Consider the following 15959-nt stretch of genomic DNA (forward strand, 5'->3'; position numbering starts at 1 on the left):
CCAAAATTCTAGTGGACTAAAACATCTTCATAGAGCAGTGGACTATGTTTTGAGATCATTCTATTGATACTAGTGAGTTATATGTTAGGTTTATCTAGAAATTTGGGTTCTTCATACCTATAGTGAAAATACTTTATTTCTCATATTGAACGTAGGGAAGAGTCTTAATTTGCTAAGGTTATTCTAAAATTTAGATTAGTCCGTATTTAAGAAAAAATATTCAGCTTTTTATGACCCCTTTTTACAAATCAGACCTGAGTCACTTAACCTGATTATTGTTTTAGTAAGCTAAAATTATTCAGTATTGAGACATAATTGACATATAGTGTTGTGTAAGCTTATAACGTACAGCATAATGATTTCACTTAGATATATTGCAAAATGATATACATTCATTATTCATTATATTAATTCAATATTCATTATTAATTATACACACTACAAATCTAAAACATGTCTCAAAATATAATTGACAAAAATAATTTGCATATTTCCAATTATGTGTTTTATCAAAGTGCTCTATTTTTTTTTTAAAAAAAGCTCTGATTGGTTAATGAGAACTGAGTCATCTGATAATGAGAGCAGAAATGAACTGGTTATAACTCAGCCCTCAAAACATTAAATCTACTGTTTTCTACATTATAATAATGATTATAATATTGAAGTCTAATAGAATCATTTTGAGCAGGTGTACCTTTAAGATAACATGAAAATTATTTGTTGATTGGTCTATTAGATTAAATCAGTTTGCTTGATTCATGTTTAATCTTTCAATTCTTTCATCACGTCTTTCCAAACTTTTACACCTATGTGTCTTTGCTTGTCCAATTAAGTTTCATGGACTAGAGAAATTCCCTCTGGAATTAAAGGAAATGCCTTCTCTTAATTAGCCCAGAGTGGATTTTTTCCCCCTCCTCTTTTACTTTCTTTACGTCCAACTAAATAACTGTTCTATTTTGAACATTACAAAGCTCTGAATCCTTGCTCCTTCTTTTTTTTTTTTTTTTAAGGAAAGATCTTGGGGTAAATTCTAGCGCTCACTCCTGTATCCCCATTGGGGAGTGTCTTCCCTTCCAGTCTTGTTAATAATTGGGAGGGGTGGCTCATATACTAAGATCTTTACTAATGTAGCTTTTGATCTTTTGAGCATATCTGTACTTCTGCTACCAAAAAACCCCCCAAGTCCCCCCAAAACCCATTATAGCAACAACTACTGCTATAAGAAAAAATAACGGCATGCTTCCCACTCTGTGTTGTACATAGATAAAACTGATAATTGATTTTCTGAGAGATTCTTTGAACATTTATTAACTCAGTAGTGAATGGTTAAGAAACAATATTAATTATCTTAGAGTCATTCTTAATACACCTAGAAGTAAACTACTGCTTGCACATATGAAATTTAATTACTCAAATATTAAGACAGTAAAATTCACAAGCCCTTATGTGCTATGCCATCATCTCATTACTTTATATTTTCTAGTCTATAAAGTGTAGGAGGTTTTAAAAAACTTGAAAACTAAATTATTTTATGATCAATCTGAGATGATGGAAATGTATTTTTGTTTCCCTTTTCCACAAGAAAAAGTGGATCTCTTGATAGGCACTTATTACATAAGAGTTCTTATTTATTTTATAATTCATATATAAGAAAAATATTTTTTCCAATAAAAGAAAATGTCAGACATGTTTTGGTATCAAAGAATCACAAAGCATCCGATTTAGCAGCATGATTTGAAGAGAGCAATGTGGTAATCAGCCACCATTCCTTGATCCTCCGGATTTATTAGCCTTGGTAATGCTATGGTCAAGTCTGCCTCTCAGGGCAGCTTAGAGCCCAAATAATGAGCCCACTTTTGGCAATAGTATTAGTGAGGAAAGAATAAAGTCACTGGTACAATAGTTCCTACAGATGTTAAGTAAGATAAAACTGTTGAAGCTTAGCCTGTTCTGATAGGAGCCAGAATGCACCCTTTGAAAAGCATTCTTTCTATTTTCCAAGCAAATTAGCTACACACTTAAAGGATCCTACGTGCATGTTCCAAGCTCTTAACCTCTGAGTATCTACTCATACCAGCCCCTGACTTGCTTGCTCTTCTTTAATTTCCATATATGACTAATGCAGTCTGACCCATTTGTTACAGTTCAGGTTAGATATTGTCTTACTCTGGTTTACTATTTCTTTTGCCTCTGGCCTAGGCAAAAGCTTATTTGCATTCTTTTGCATAGCTCACTGGAAAATTTATTATGGTCTGGAACCGAATTCCTAACTTGCAGTAAAATGTTCCTTATCCTGAAAAAAGTGTCGCTATATCCTGTCCTGTGTGAATGCATATATTTTACTAGAAGCTGTTTAATAGAGAGAGGGCTGATCTAGGGCATGTTTGATGTTTGAGATGTGTTTAAGCATGTATCTTGGCATCTCTAAATTGTTATCACCATGTCCATTTTGGGATGATTTACCTATCTAGAATCCATCATGGCTTGCATAGCTACCCTCCTGAGCAGTCAAACTTTAATATAAATGTAAACGTAAAGACACATGTTTTGTAATGTATAAAGCTCTGTAATATATAACTATATATACTCTCCTTATTTACCATGCAGTCATATCCACCATAAGACTCTACATGATCTACTTTGTTTCCTTTATAAAGAACACAATTTCTAGCTATGTTGAACCCCTCTCAGTTCTTTCAGCATTCCTTTTTATGCTCTACTTCACCTCTGTATCTTTGTATATATTTTCTTTTGTTTAAAATAACCTCTACCAGCTTCTTAACTTGACTATGTCTTTCATTTCTGCACACAAAGTCTAAAAAGATAACTTTTCTATGTCCCATCTCCCAACTCCTTGCCAATAAACCCTCCAAAGATAAGCATTTATTAACACATATGCATATACAAACGTAAACCTTCCTCTCTGCCTCAGTAACCTCTTGTGCATACATCAGACACAAAACTTAACACATTCTCCTGTGTTGTTTCATTCTCCACTCCCTGCTAAGGTGAATTCCTCTTAGGGATAGTGCATCTTTCATCATTCTATCTCAGTGTTTTTCAAAATGTTTAGTATATAAAAGTACTTCATTTAATGTTTATCTAATGAATGAATTTTATTAAGACAGCAGAGAAATCAATGTGGACTAGAGTAGGATAATTAGGCTGCCTAGGAAAACTGGGTGTTAAGCTGGATTTTAAAAGATGAGCAGGGTATGGATCAGCATATCTGGAAGAGAGGAGCATGGTGAAAGACACAGGTAGGATGGAAAGACAGAGAGAAAGAGCAGATTGGCATCAGTGGAATGGCGGACAGGAAGTGGTAGGAGACTGAACAGATCAAGTGCATTCTAAGAAGCCTGACAGCTGGGCTGAAGAATATAGGATTGGGTTAGTAGGCAAGAGGGTTTCATAATTTGCAGATTTTAGTTATTTGGCAGTGAAATAAACAGGTCAGAGGAAAACCTAGATTTATGAGTGGCAATAGTTGGACTATTAAAAAAAGGGGGAAAGTAAGAGGGAGTTAAAAGAGAAAAAAAGATAATTCATTAGTCTTCTTATTTGCAAATGAAAATAATATTAAGTATATTAATACTAAAGAGTTTGTATTTGCAGTGGACCCATTCTCCATGAAGCTAATTGACTATTTTTAAATTTTTGCTTCCTGAGGCCTCTATAAATTCTTTCCTAACTGCCCACACATTCAGGTAATGAGGTGTTCATGAAAGCACTGTGTCTCCACATTGTATTTTAGAATTTCTTCCAGACCTGAATCTTTGATGAGGTTATAAAATAAAAAGCTAACCCATATCTTCTTTAATATGGTATCCAGCTAATTGAAAAGAAATCACTGCAAGTATGAGGTAAATCTGAATATATATTTAAAACTGGTAAAAGGTAACATTTTGAAAAAATAATTGGTATTTATCTAAAAGTTTGATTATTAACTAAATTGATTTTTTAGGGTTTTCATAGCTATTTATACTTTTATAGAGCAAATCCCATTTCAGAATTAAAGAATTTCTTCCAAATTTGAAGATAAATATTTGAAAATTATTTATAAAACATTAAACATTTTGAATATGTATACCTATATATACACATATGTACATATGCTTAAGAGTACACATGCATGTTACTTCAGTGAAACATTATGGCTGAATGAAATAAAATTAACTCATGAACAGGAAAATACTTAGTCTTTCAGCCTTGTCTTCTCAGCCAACCATTCCCTTGAGAAAGCAAATTTTGTTCAGACACAAAAGAAAAATGTACTATTAAAATGCAATTCAGAAGTGATAAAAACTGTAAGTGCAGCAGCCGGCTCACAGCACCCCCTTTGTATACTCAGGGACATTGGGGCCACATTAATTTTTGTGTGTGTGATGTCCATCCCATGTGCAAATTAGCACTGGAAGGACCATAATCTGTCTTATATGAGAGCTGTTTTCCCAAGAGCATGTGTAATACATGCTTGTGTAATTTTGTAATTCAAAGCTCTGTGTTTGTTTGTTTGTTTGTTTTTATTTTAAATAGTATTAGAGATGTTTTCTTAGGAAAACATTAAAAAGGAATTTATTAATAAACATTAAAAAGGAATTGTAGAGAAGTATGAAAATTAATGAACTAATAATGCTGCTTTCCTTTATTGTTTTGTAAACAAATATATAAGTGCAATGGCAAAGAATCAAATTTTCAGTTCAATTGAGATTAAAAAAACCCTTCCTTGTCTTAATTAAATGAGATAATATATGTGAAAATATTGACATGTGGTTATGGGTCAGTAACTCTGTTGAAGAGTTCAACTTTAAAGCCACAATTTCAGAATATGCTTCTCAGCAGAATATTTCATTTTACTATATAAATTTCTCTTATTGCCCAGATATCTTTCTCTAGTTTCTTTAATTAAACAACATCTAGCTCCAACTTCATTAGTACCATATCCTCTTTGATTAAATTAAATAAAAAATTTTTGAGGTTTACTCCTATTTCCTTCATTAAATCTCTTTCCTCCAGACTATCTTTTATGTTTGGATATGTGCCTTTCTTCCATGTTGGTAGTTTCCCCAATTGATAATCCATTCTTAGATTTATATTAAAGGAGACACTAAAAATCAGACTAGAAATGTATTTGTATGTGAGAGTGACTTTTTGACTGATCGACTTTTAATTAAGAGTTTTTCAAATGTTGATATTTGAAGTTGTTTCTCTGATCACTCTCAGTATCTTTTTGAGACGATGTATTTGTCTGAATGCAGTATTTAAGTACAGTGCCAGTTCACATAGATATGAGCAAGGGAAGAGTTCAAGGAGTAGACACTGATTTGAAATTCATATATCCCATTTGGTGTCTTGAACTTCACAGGGATTCTGCAAAATCTCCCTTCCCCTTTGGCCTCTCCCTCTTCTGGAACTGAGATTTCAGTTTTTTGAATGTCCTATCTGCTTTTCACCTGGCAAAAATTTGTTGGTATTGTCACCTGTTTCATCTTTCTCTTCTGCTTTCTTCTTATAGGTTTATAACTTAAAAAAAAAAAAATTCTTTACTCTTATTTCAGAGGACTCTGGTGAGGGATTTAAACATTTCACCACATTACACAAAAAGCGTATTACAATTTTAGATGTTCCATGAAAAATTATATGGATCTTAAAATTTTGATCTTTTATGTTGATCGTAACACATTAAAATAATAATGCTGATGATGGCTATGACAACAGGCTACTTCTACATTTACTTCTACTTTTAACACCCCCATTATTTATTGGGCATTTGCTCTTTCAGCTTCCATGTTAAGCTTTACATATACGAAATTACTCATTCCTTACAACAACCTCATATGGAAGTAAAATCTCATAGAGGTCAGATAAGTTCTGTAAGTGAACACAGGTAGCAAGGGCAAAAGCTAAGATCTGAATACTGGTATGGTTGACCCCAAAGCCTCATTACTCAAAACCCCTACCAAAAATGCTTTCATTATTCTGCTGAGTTAAAGAATGAAACTGAGCGACTATCTTATTGTATACACAAAAATTAACTCAAAATGGATTAAAGACTTGAATTTAAGATCTGAAACCATGAAACTCTTAGAAGAAAATCATAGGCAATAAGCTCCTTGACATCAGTCTTAGTGACGATTTTTTTGGATTTGACACCAAAAGCAACAAAAGCAAAAATAAACAAGTAGGATCACATCAAAATAAAAGGCTGCACAGCAAGGGAAACCATCAACAAAATGAAAAGTCAACCTACTGAATTGGTGACAATATTTGCAAATCATATATTTGTAAAAGGGGGGTAATATTTAAAGTGTATAAAGAACTCATACAATTCAATAGCAAAAAGAGAAACAATGTAATTTAAAATGGATAGAGGACTTAAATAGACATTTTTTTTCCAAAAAAGGCATACAGGTGGCCAACAGGTATATGAAAAGATGCTCAACATCACTCATCATCAGGAAAATGCAAATCAAAACCACAATGAGTATGATCCTACTACACCTGTCAGAATGACTAATATCAGAAAGAAATACCAAGTGTTGGCAAGGATATAGACAAAAAGGAGACCCTAGTGCACTGTTGGTGGAAGTGTAAATTGGTGCCACCACTATTGAAAACAATATAGAGGTTCCTCAAAAAATTAAAACTGGAACTCCCATATTATCTAGCAGTTCCTCTCATAGATATTTATTTGAAGAAAGCAAAAACACTAATTCAGAAAGGTATATGCATCCCCATGTTCATTGCAACATTATTTACAACAGCCAAGATATGGAAACAAACTACATGTCCATCAGTGGATGTATAAAAACAGTGTTTTATACAGTGGAATATAATTCAGCCATAAACAAAAATGAAATCTTGCTATTTGTAACAACATGGAGGATCTCAAAGGTGTATGCTAAGTGAAATAAGTCAGACAGAGAAAAGACTAATACCATAAGATCTTACTTCTACGTGAAATCTTTAAAAAAAAATAGGCTGATAGATACAGAGAACAGATTGGTGGTTGCCATATGGGGTGGTGGGTAGGTGAAATGGGTGAAGGGAGTCAAAAGGTACAAAATTCCGGTTATAAAATCAGTACGTTATTAGGACCTAAGGTACAGATGGAGATGTAATATATAATGGACACTTAATTTATAATACTGTACCCCATATTTGAAAGTTACTAAGAGAGTAAATTTTTAAAACTTCTCATCACAAGAAAAAAAGATAACTATGTATGTTGAAGGATGTTAGCGAGACTTGTGATGATCGTTTCATAATATATACAAATGTCAAATTATGTTGTATACCTGAAACTAATACAATCTTGTATGTCCATTGTACCTCAATTAAAAAAAGAAAAAAACTTTGAAGAAAACCCATTTCAGTGAGAATTTCCTATAATGGGATTCCTTTTCATTTTTGGATGCCCTTTAGAAATTATAAACATTTTTATTTATACAGTGAATTTTTAATTACCTGGCATCATTAATTGATAGATTTATTCTTTAAAATTTTCTGCATTTCCAGAATATTGGAGACATAAAAATTCTGTGAAAAAAGTCTTACTATCTCCATTTGCTGAATAAGAAATGAAATTCATAAAAGTAACAGAGATAGTGGCAGAAGTTAAAGTGGAATGCAGTTATTCTGATTCCAAACCATGTTTTATTTTCACTATGCTTTACTACTTCTCTAAATTTTAATGTTTTTAATCCAATATTTGCAGAAATAAAACTAACTTCACTTAAATGTTCTTTCAGGTTTTTGCCATTTTCTACTTACCATAAAAATAAAAAGTATACCCCATTAATGCATTCGTCAAGCAAGTATGGTCCCAATTCTTATGGAAGTCGTCATTTTAGAGATGAAAATCCCAAGAAATGGATCTGTGACAAGGTAAGTTAGTGCAACATTAAAAAAATGATGTTCTTTTTGAAAGGTTAAAAATAACACACTGATTACAACAAACATAAATATTCTCATACAGTTAACACCTTCATGGTCATAAAATTATTTATAGCTATTTCATGTAAAGATAACACTGCTAACTTCTCTAGCCAGTAAGAGATTTGTGTTTTTGTTTTTTAGCATTTCATGTTTTTTATGGGTAATGACTCAGCTCTCCTATGGTCTATGGTATACATCATGGCTTTGCCAAAGCCAGCCAGGGTCAAAACTTGAATCTGTGATTAAGAATAGCCAAGCTCTCAGACATGGAGATCAGTGCTTGATCTCTTGATTCTCTCAATCTCTGTGTGTATGTAGAAAGATAAGTAAATAAGTAGGCAGGTATGTAGATAGATAGGAATAGATAGAAATATATGTGATATTTACATATATATATGATACAGAAGAGAAGAAGAGAAGAAAGCAAATATTTATTGATTCCAGAGTTACATTTGTTAGCATTTAGAGAAAATTTTCTGAATAGGGAAAATACCAAGGTGTCTTACACAATGAGGTAAAAGGGAAGTTTTTGCTATGTGTTAAGCCCATTATCTAACAGAAACTATAACTTATTTATAGAAATAATTACGCAGATAAAATGAAGTTGTAAGTGACTTTCTGGAAAGGGGTTAAAGCCACTGAGATCCATAGAGCAGACCAGATGTACTGGTTCTATTAATAGTCTGTCAATGAGGATTTACTCATTTACACACAGCCTCCTTCCAGAAGGATTTAAGACACCTTACTAAAAGGCAAATACAGTAAAGCTTATATTTTAGAAATAAAAATAGAAGGAAATGATCTTAGATGAGAACAGTGTCTATACTCACAAAATAAAGGAAACCATTATGGCAGTGCTAAGTGATAGGAATTTCAGCTTGTGGATGGCAAAGATGAAAAGGAAAATACAAGTTGCAGACATATCCTCATTACTCAAGAGGAAGACATATGTTAGACCCTTAAGAAAAATGAGATCTTTATTTTATCAAACTATAAGGAAAAGTCTATTTTTAGGGCATTATAAATATGGGATTACCAAGGGTAAGTCACTGGAGAGTAACACAGATACTTTAGAAAGTGCCTTTTTCTTTTCCACCTGCTGAGTCCTCTGTCTTAAAAAATGATCTAAAATACTAAGTAATTCCACATCATAGGGAATAGGTACAGTGAGTAGTTCAATTTGGCTCACTGATTGAAAACCTAAATACTGGTGACAATGTTATTCTTGGCATTTGTTTTTACCTGATAGGCAACCATTCAGAATGTAGGATAAATATAATTTTTAAACTATCTAATTTCATATTTTGAATGTATGTAATGTGATCTACATCTCATTTGCTATTTGACGTAAACATCTTTTTGCTTTTATGCCCTCCCACAATTTTATTTAATTCAAAGAAGTGCTCATTTCTTCAATATAAATAACTTACTTTAGGACATTAAGCTGCTTCTGAGTAAATAAGACCCTTGTGCAAATGTTTCTTTCCAAAAATAATATAATACTTTTTGGTTTTAGATGATCAATTCACCTCATACATTCTAACTTATTTTAGAATATGCATCTGTCTTGCAGAAGTAAGCAAACTCATGGAAATATTGACACTTTTGGATACACGCTAAAGAGAAAAAGTTTATTTTGTTCTTTTGAGGAATTGTGGTGTGCCTCCATACTTTTAAAAACTATACATACTTAAAACATTAAGGACAAGTAGTAGTTCTTGTAGACTCTGAAAATTAAGAGAGAAAAGTATAGGGAGAAGTCTTAATAAATATAATAAAAATTAGTAAGAAATCAATAAATCATGAATTATAAATCATGAATCCACTTAACCCTACATAAAAGCATGTAGAAAAATACTAAATGAAAATTGAAATTCCACTTTCCCATCTTCTCTCCCTTCCTTCTTATTTCTTCCTACTTTCTGATCTCTTCAAATAAATAGATTAAACAAATTACTCTTCTGTGTGGCTAATGTAAATCAGCACATTAGAGAGGTAGCCATTTTATTGTTTGTATGTTAAGTCTTAGAACTGTTAGACATAAATTATGTTTTGATTTGATGTTAAGTCATTTGGGTGAGAATTGGGTTCAGTAAATTGCTAAAAGAAGGCTTCTTTTTCTTTAGTTTTAAAAAGTTAGTTTCTTTTTTTTTTAATTTTTTATTTTTTTATAAACATGTATTTTTATCCCCAGGGGTACAGGTCTGTGAATCAGCACTCACCAAAGCACATACCCTTAGTTTCTTGATTAATGAGGTTGGAGACCACAATTTATTCATTATTAGTGGAGTAAGGATAGTTTTAAGGCGGCTAGAGTTAAGGTCAAAATATTGAAGAAGGAAAGGCTGATCTGGTTTTATGCTTTTTCTGTGGGAAGATAGACTCTTTACAAACATTTAAAGTATATGTAACATTATTTGAAAGCAATAAATTGATTTCAACCAAGAAACAACTCAATTAAATATAGTTGGTTCCTGTTTTCCACCTCTCCCATCATGTTTTGAGATTATCTACATGGAGAATTTCCTTTTCTTCTCTCACCGATAAGCCTGGAGGTTTTAATTTTCCAGTCATTTGTTACACAGTGTTAAAGGTATCAGTTGAGAGAAAAACAAATGTTAATTAGCTACTCCTTCTCTAATCACATTCACATTAAATCAATTAATATAATCAATTTAATATTTGTTTTATTTTTAATGCTGTTGATTTGAAGAAAACTATACAAAGACATCAGAAGGGTGCCTGGGTGGCTCAGTGGGTTAAACCACTGCCTTCGGCTTGGGTCATGATCTCAGGGTCCTGGGATCGAGTCCCGCATCGGGCTCTCTGCTCAGCAGGGAGCCTGCTTCCTCCTCTCTCTCTCCTGCCTCTCTGCCTACTTGTGATCTATCTCTGTCAAATAAATAAATAAAATCTTTAAAAAAAAAAAAAACAAAGACATCAGAAAGTAAACAAAGGACAGCAAATAGTACAGTTTTTTCTTCATAGTATGAAAATCAATAATGAAAAATAGCATACATCATTTTTCTTAAAAGCATGGAAATCTATAATAAAAATGTAATAAAAATATTTCTTTTTTATGTAATTAGTGATGGTAACTTTTAATTAACTTGAGTTGAATATTTTTTAAAAATTTTATTTAAATTCAATTTGGGTAGCATTCTCTATTAGTTTCAGAGGTAGAATTTAGTGATTCAGTAGTTGCAGGTAACACCGTCTGGTCATCACATCATGTGCCCTCCTGAATGCCCAGTTGCCCCATCCCTCTGCGTACCTCCTATACAGCAACCCTCAGGTTGTTTCCTAGAGTTAAGAGACTCTTATGGTTTGCCTCCCTCTCTGTTTTCATCTTACTTTATTTTTCCTTCCCTTCCTTACTCACATTTCTTTAATCTGTAAAAGCCCCCAAGTTGTTAGGTTCTAGGCCTGTGTCTTAATGGCAAAACTTTAAGTTCAGGAAAATAATTAGTGTTTATAAACTACTGTGCTTATATCCATGTCTAAAATAGAAGTGAAATTCAATAAGGAGATATACCAGTCAGTTACTATTAGTTTAATCTCTTTGGGTAGATTTAAACAAGTTGGACAATACAAAAATTCAGTGTACTAAAAACATTCTTTTAGTTGTCAAAACATTCACATATGTTCATATTTACTGGAGCAGAAATAATAGTCTAAGGCCTTTATCTGAATTGGAATGAGTTCTCATATGCATTTTAGATGACTGATTTTAATGGAACTATTTCATGTTTTCCCACGTTTGCAGAATTCAGAAAGAGACTTTTAAGATGGTTCATGTTGATGGAGCCTTTCTTCATATGCCTTATTGTAGGTGAATTACAACAGTAGGGCAGCCCCTTTTGTTATTTTCACATGCATTTTGGTCCCAAACAGGATTTCATAAGCTACAAAGCATAAAAATATCTAGTACTCCAAAGAATTAATTTAGAGAACCTAAGCATATTGCACAGAACATAAAGTTGACCTTTACCGTCTATGGCTTTTGGAATGGAGTGGGATGTGGAACACATCATAGATTTAATGTGGCACATCGCTGTCTGCAGAAGCTTGGGTGGGACTGGGACTGCTTGCCCATGGCACCCGGTGATTGAATCTGCTGTCACCAGCATCCTGATAATAATGAACATTCAGCTTAACGACCGTGATTATGATTATCATAATTGATGTGCAAGTACAGTGTGTGGGGATCATTACAGCTGAACTGTATAGTAGAGAAACATGCCTCAGTTATGGATAATTTTACTTTTATGCATTGATTGGGATAAAATATGCCTTTCTATTTAAACAGTCCAGCTTCATATAATTTTAAAAATCTTTCTGTATATGTTGATTGATGATTATGCACTTGCTGAAAAACAGCCCCTTACAGTTGTTTGTTTTGTGTTGTTTCGTTTCATTAGTAAATGTAAACAATTAAATAATTAGGTGTAATTGAGGGAAAATATTTTGCTTATGAGGATGGCCTTCAATAATCAAGTATTCAGTTTAGGTTTGTTTGGTTTTTTTTTCCCTCTTTCTCTCTCACAAAACACCAGGGACTAAAATTCTTCAATTATTTTTTTGCTATGATTATCCTTGAATCAGTCAGTCTTCTTGAGGTCACTAAGCTTCAGGGAAAATAATAAGTTTAAATAATTTTTGTTATAGATCTGTATATGCATTTGCATATGTGTATATTTATATATACTCTTATGTACTTTAGAAAACTGGATAGAGCCAAATATTATTTATCAAAATAATATTTAATCTAAGAATAATGTTAAGATATATATATTTACACTACCTTTGCTTTTTAACCACCTTGTTTCTGATAGATTTATTATATTGTGTAGTAATTTTTAGTTATACTTTTACAAAGGATTTCTGATTTGAATTTTAACTTGTGAATGAAAATAATATGTGCAGTGATGTATCCAGGATTTTTAGTAGATTAGATCTGATCGCATTAGTCTATGATTATTAACTAAGGGCTTAATTTGCATTTGAGTCTAAAATACTGCATTTGAGTGATGAACAAACATAATGGACATTTTTGTAAAGCCTGGGAAGCCATTAAAAAAAAAAAAAAAAGCTCTTATTTTGTAACTTCAGTAAAGTCTGAGATTGAGAGATCTCTCCACCAGATCCTTAATAACTGTAGAGTGCTAAAGAGACTGTGGCAAACATTTCCTCCTGAGATCTGTAAGATTCCATCCCCCAGGTCAGGTGCTCGCCCCTAGATGTGCAGCTGCGCAGTGTGGTGTAGGACAGAGTGTTTGACAGCCAGAGGGTTAACAGCTTGCCTATAAAATTCTTCTTTCAGAAGTTTTTGTTCCCAGTGTGATTCTTGAACTTTATTAAGAGTTCTGCTGTAAGTTTACCTCTAAAAATTCAACATATGCCAGTTTTCTCTGCGTAATTACTAATCTAGGATAACAAGAATTAAATTCTTCATCTGATAGAAATCTTGGAATATGTTAACTGCATTTCTCTACGATTAAACTCTTAACCTTAATTAAAAAAAATTTTTTAAATACTTCAATTTTTTTTTTCTTATTGTTATTGTCGGAAACTGGGTTAACATATTAGCAAAAACTTTAGGCTTCTAGACTTTTTGCCATCATTCCTAGGTATAGGATCATAGCTTTAATTTCTTTCTGTGACCTCCTCCCATGTTGTCTTTATTTGACTTGCCAAAGAGGAGGCTTCCCAGAATCAAGAGCCCAAGAATAAATAGAAATATAGCTAGTAAATATTCTTGGTGTCTTAGAAAGAGTTGGACTTTGATCTTAGGAATCATGGATGTGTTTGAAGCATGATATGAATATGAGAGTTAACATTGACAGTGCTTATTCAAGTGTCGTTGGGCTATGTCTGCAGGTTTGGCATGGAAAAGTCCAAGGGATATTTGTGGGTTTTCTAGTTGGGCCCCTATCAAACCATACTGAACAATAATGTTTGAGCATTTCCGCTGCATAGGCATACATCTTTGCCCTAATGAATTCCCAAAGGTGAAATTTCTTTCTTTTTTTTTTTTTTAAGAGTTACTTACTTATTTTGGAAACAGGAGAGAGGAGCAGAGGGAAGGAGAGACAATCTAAAGCAGAGTTCCTGCTGAGCATAAAGCCCCACATGGGGCTCGATCCTAGGACCCTGAGATCATGACCTGAGCCAAAATCAGGAAAAGGCTGCTTAACCAACTGAGCCACCCAGGTGCCCCTGAAAGTGAAATTTCTTAGTCAGGGCTATGATAGTTGCTGTTATGTGTCAGTTTGACTAGGCATTTGTACCATTATTTAATCAACAGTAATCTCAGTGGTGCTGTAAAGGTATTTTGCAGATGTGGTTAACATCTACCCTAAGTTGACTGTGAGCAAAGCACATTACCCTGAATGGCATAGGCAGATCTGATACAATCAGTTGAAAACCTTAAGAGCAAAAATTGAAGTTTCCTGGAAAAGAAATCCTGCTGCATGACTGTAATATTAATTCCTGCCTCCATTTTTTCCCAATTTCATATTACATTTATTGGCTCAAAACTATAACTTAAAAAATTTGAAGAACCAATTAACTAACATTCTTTTTTTTTTTAATTTCTTTTCAGCGTAACAGTATTCATTGTTTTTGCACTACACCCAGTGCTCCATGCCACACCTGCCCTCCTTAATACACACCACCTGGCTCCCCCAACCTCCCACCCCCCACCCCTTCAAAACCTTCAGGTGTTTTTCAGAGTCCATAGTCTCTCATGGTTCACCTCCCTTTCCAATTTCCCTCAACTCCCTTCTCCTCTCCATCTCCCCATGTCCTCCATGTTATTTGTTATGCTCCACAAATAAGTGAAACCATATGATAATTGACTCTCTCTGCTTGACTTATTTCACTCAGCATAATCTCTTCCAGTCCCGTCCATGTTGCTACAAAAGTTGGGTATTCATCCTTTCTGATGGAGGCACAATATTCCATAGTGTATATGGACCACATCTTCCCCATCCATTGAAGGGCATCTTGGTTCTTTCCACAGTTTGGCGACTGTTGCCATTGCTGCTATAAACATTGGAGTACAGATGGCCCTTCTTTTCACTACATCTGTATCTTTGGGGTAAATACCCTGGAGTGCAATTGCAGGGTCATAGGGAAGCTCTATTTTTAATTTCTTGAGGAATCTCCACACTGTTATCCAAAGTGGTTGCACCAACTTGCATTCCCACCAACAGTGTAAGGGGGTTCCCCTTTCTCCACATCCTCTCCAACACACGTTGTCTCCTGTCTTGCTAATTTTGGCCATTCTAACTGGTGTAAGGTGGTATCTCAATGTGGTTTAAATTTGAATCTCCCTAATGGCTAATGATGATGAACACTTTTTCATGTGTCTGATAGCCATTTGTATGTCTTCATTGGAGAAGTGTCTGTTCATATCTTCTGCCCATTTTTTGATATGATTGCCTGTTTTGTGTGTGTTGAGTTTGAGGGGTTCATTAGAGATCCTGGATATCAACCTTTTGTCTGTACTGTCATTTGCAAATATCTTCTCCCATTCCGTGGGTTGCCTCTTTGTTTTGTTGACTGTTTCCTTTGCTGTGCAGAAGCTTTTGATCTTGATGAAGTCCCAAAAGTTTATTTTCGCTTTTGTTTCCTTTGCCTTTGGAGACATATCTTGAAAGAAGTTACTGTGGCTAGTATCGAAGAGGTTACTATGTTCTCCTCTAGGATTTTGATGGATTCCTGTCTCACGTTGAGGTCTTTTATCCATTTTGAGTTTATCTTTGTGTACGGTGAAAGAGAGTGGTCGAGTTTCATTCTTCTACATATAGCTGTCCAGTTTTCCCAGCACCATTTATTGAAGAGACTGTCTTTTTTCCACTGTATATTTTTTCCTGTTTTGTCGAAGATTATTTGACCATAGAGTTGAGGGTCTATATCTAGGCTCTCTACTCTCTTCCACTAGTCTATGTGTCTGTTTTTATGCCAGTACCATGCTGTCTTGGTGATCACAACTTTGTAGTAAAGCTTGAAATCAG

General features: G+C 33.7%; 1 protein-coding gene across 1 annotated transcript in view; it reads left to right on the forward strand.

Annotated features, from left to right (window-relative positions):
• The window catches only part of SPATA17 (spermatogenesis associated 17), a 178313-nt gene that overhangs the window by 115111 nt on the left and 47243 nt on the right, over positions 1-15959 (forward strand). Inside the window, exon 9 of the mRNA XM_004751466.3 lies at positions 7752-7887. Coding sequence (XP_004751523.1) covers positions 7752-7887 — 136 coding nt within the window. The remainder of the gene's footprint in view (positions 1-7751; positions 7888-15959) is intronic.

The sequence above is a fragment of the Mustela putorius genome, unplaced genomic scaffold (genome assembly GCF_011764305.1).
Source record: "Mustela putorius furo isolate JIRA1106 unplaced genomic scaffold, ASM1176430v1.1 tig00000508_pilon_pilon_pilon, whole genome shotgun sequence".
Lineage (NCBI taxonomy): Eukaryota > Metazoa > Chordata > Mammalia > Carnivora > Mustelidae > Mustela > Mustela putorius.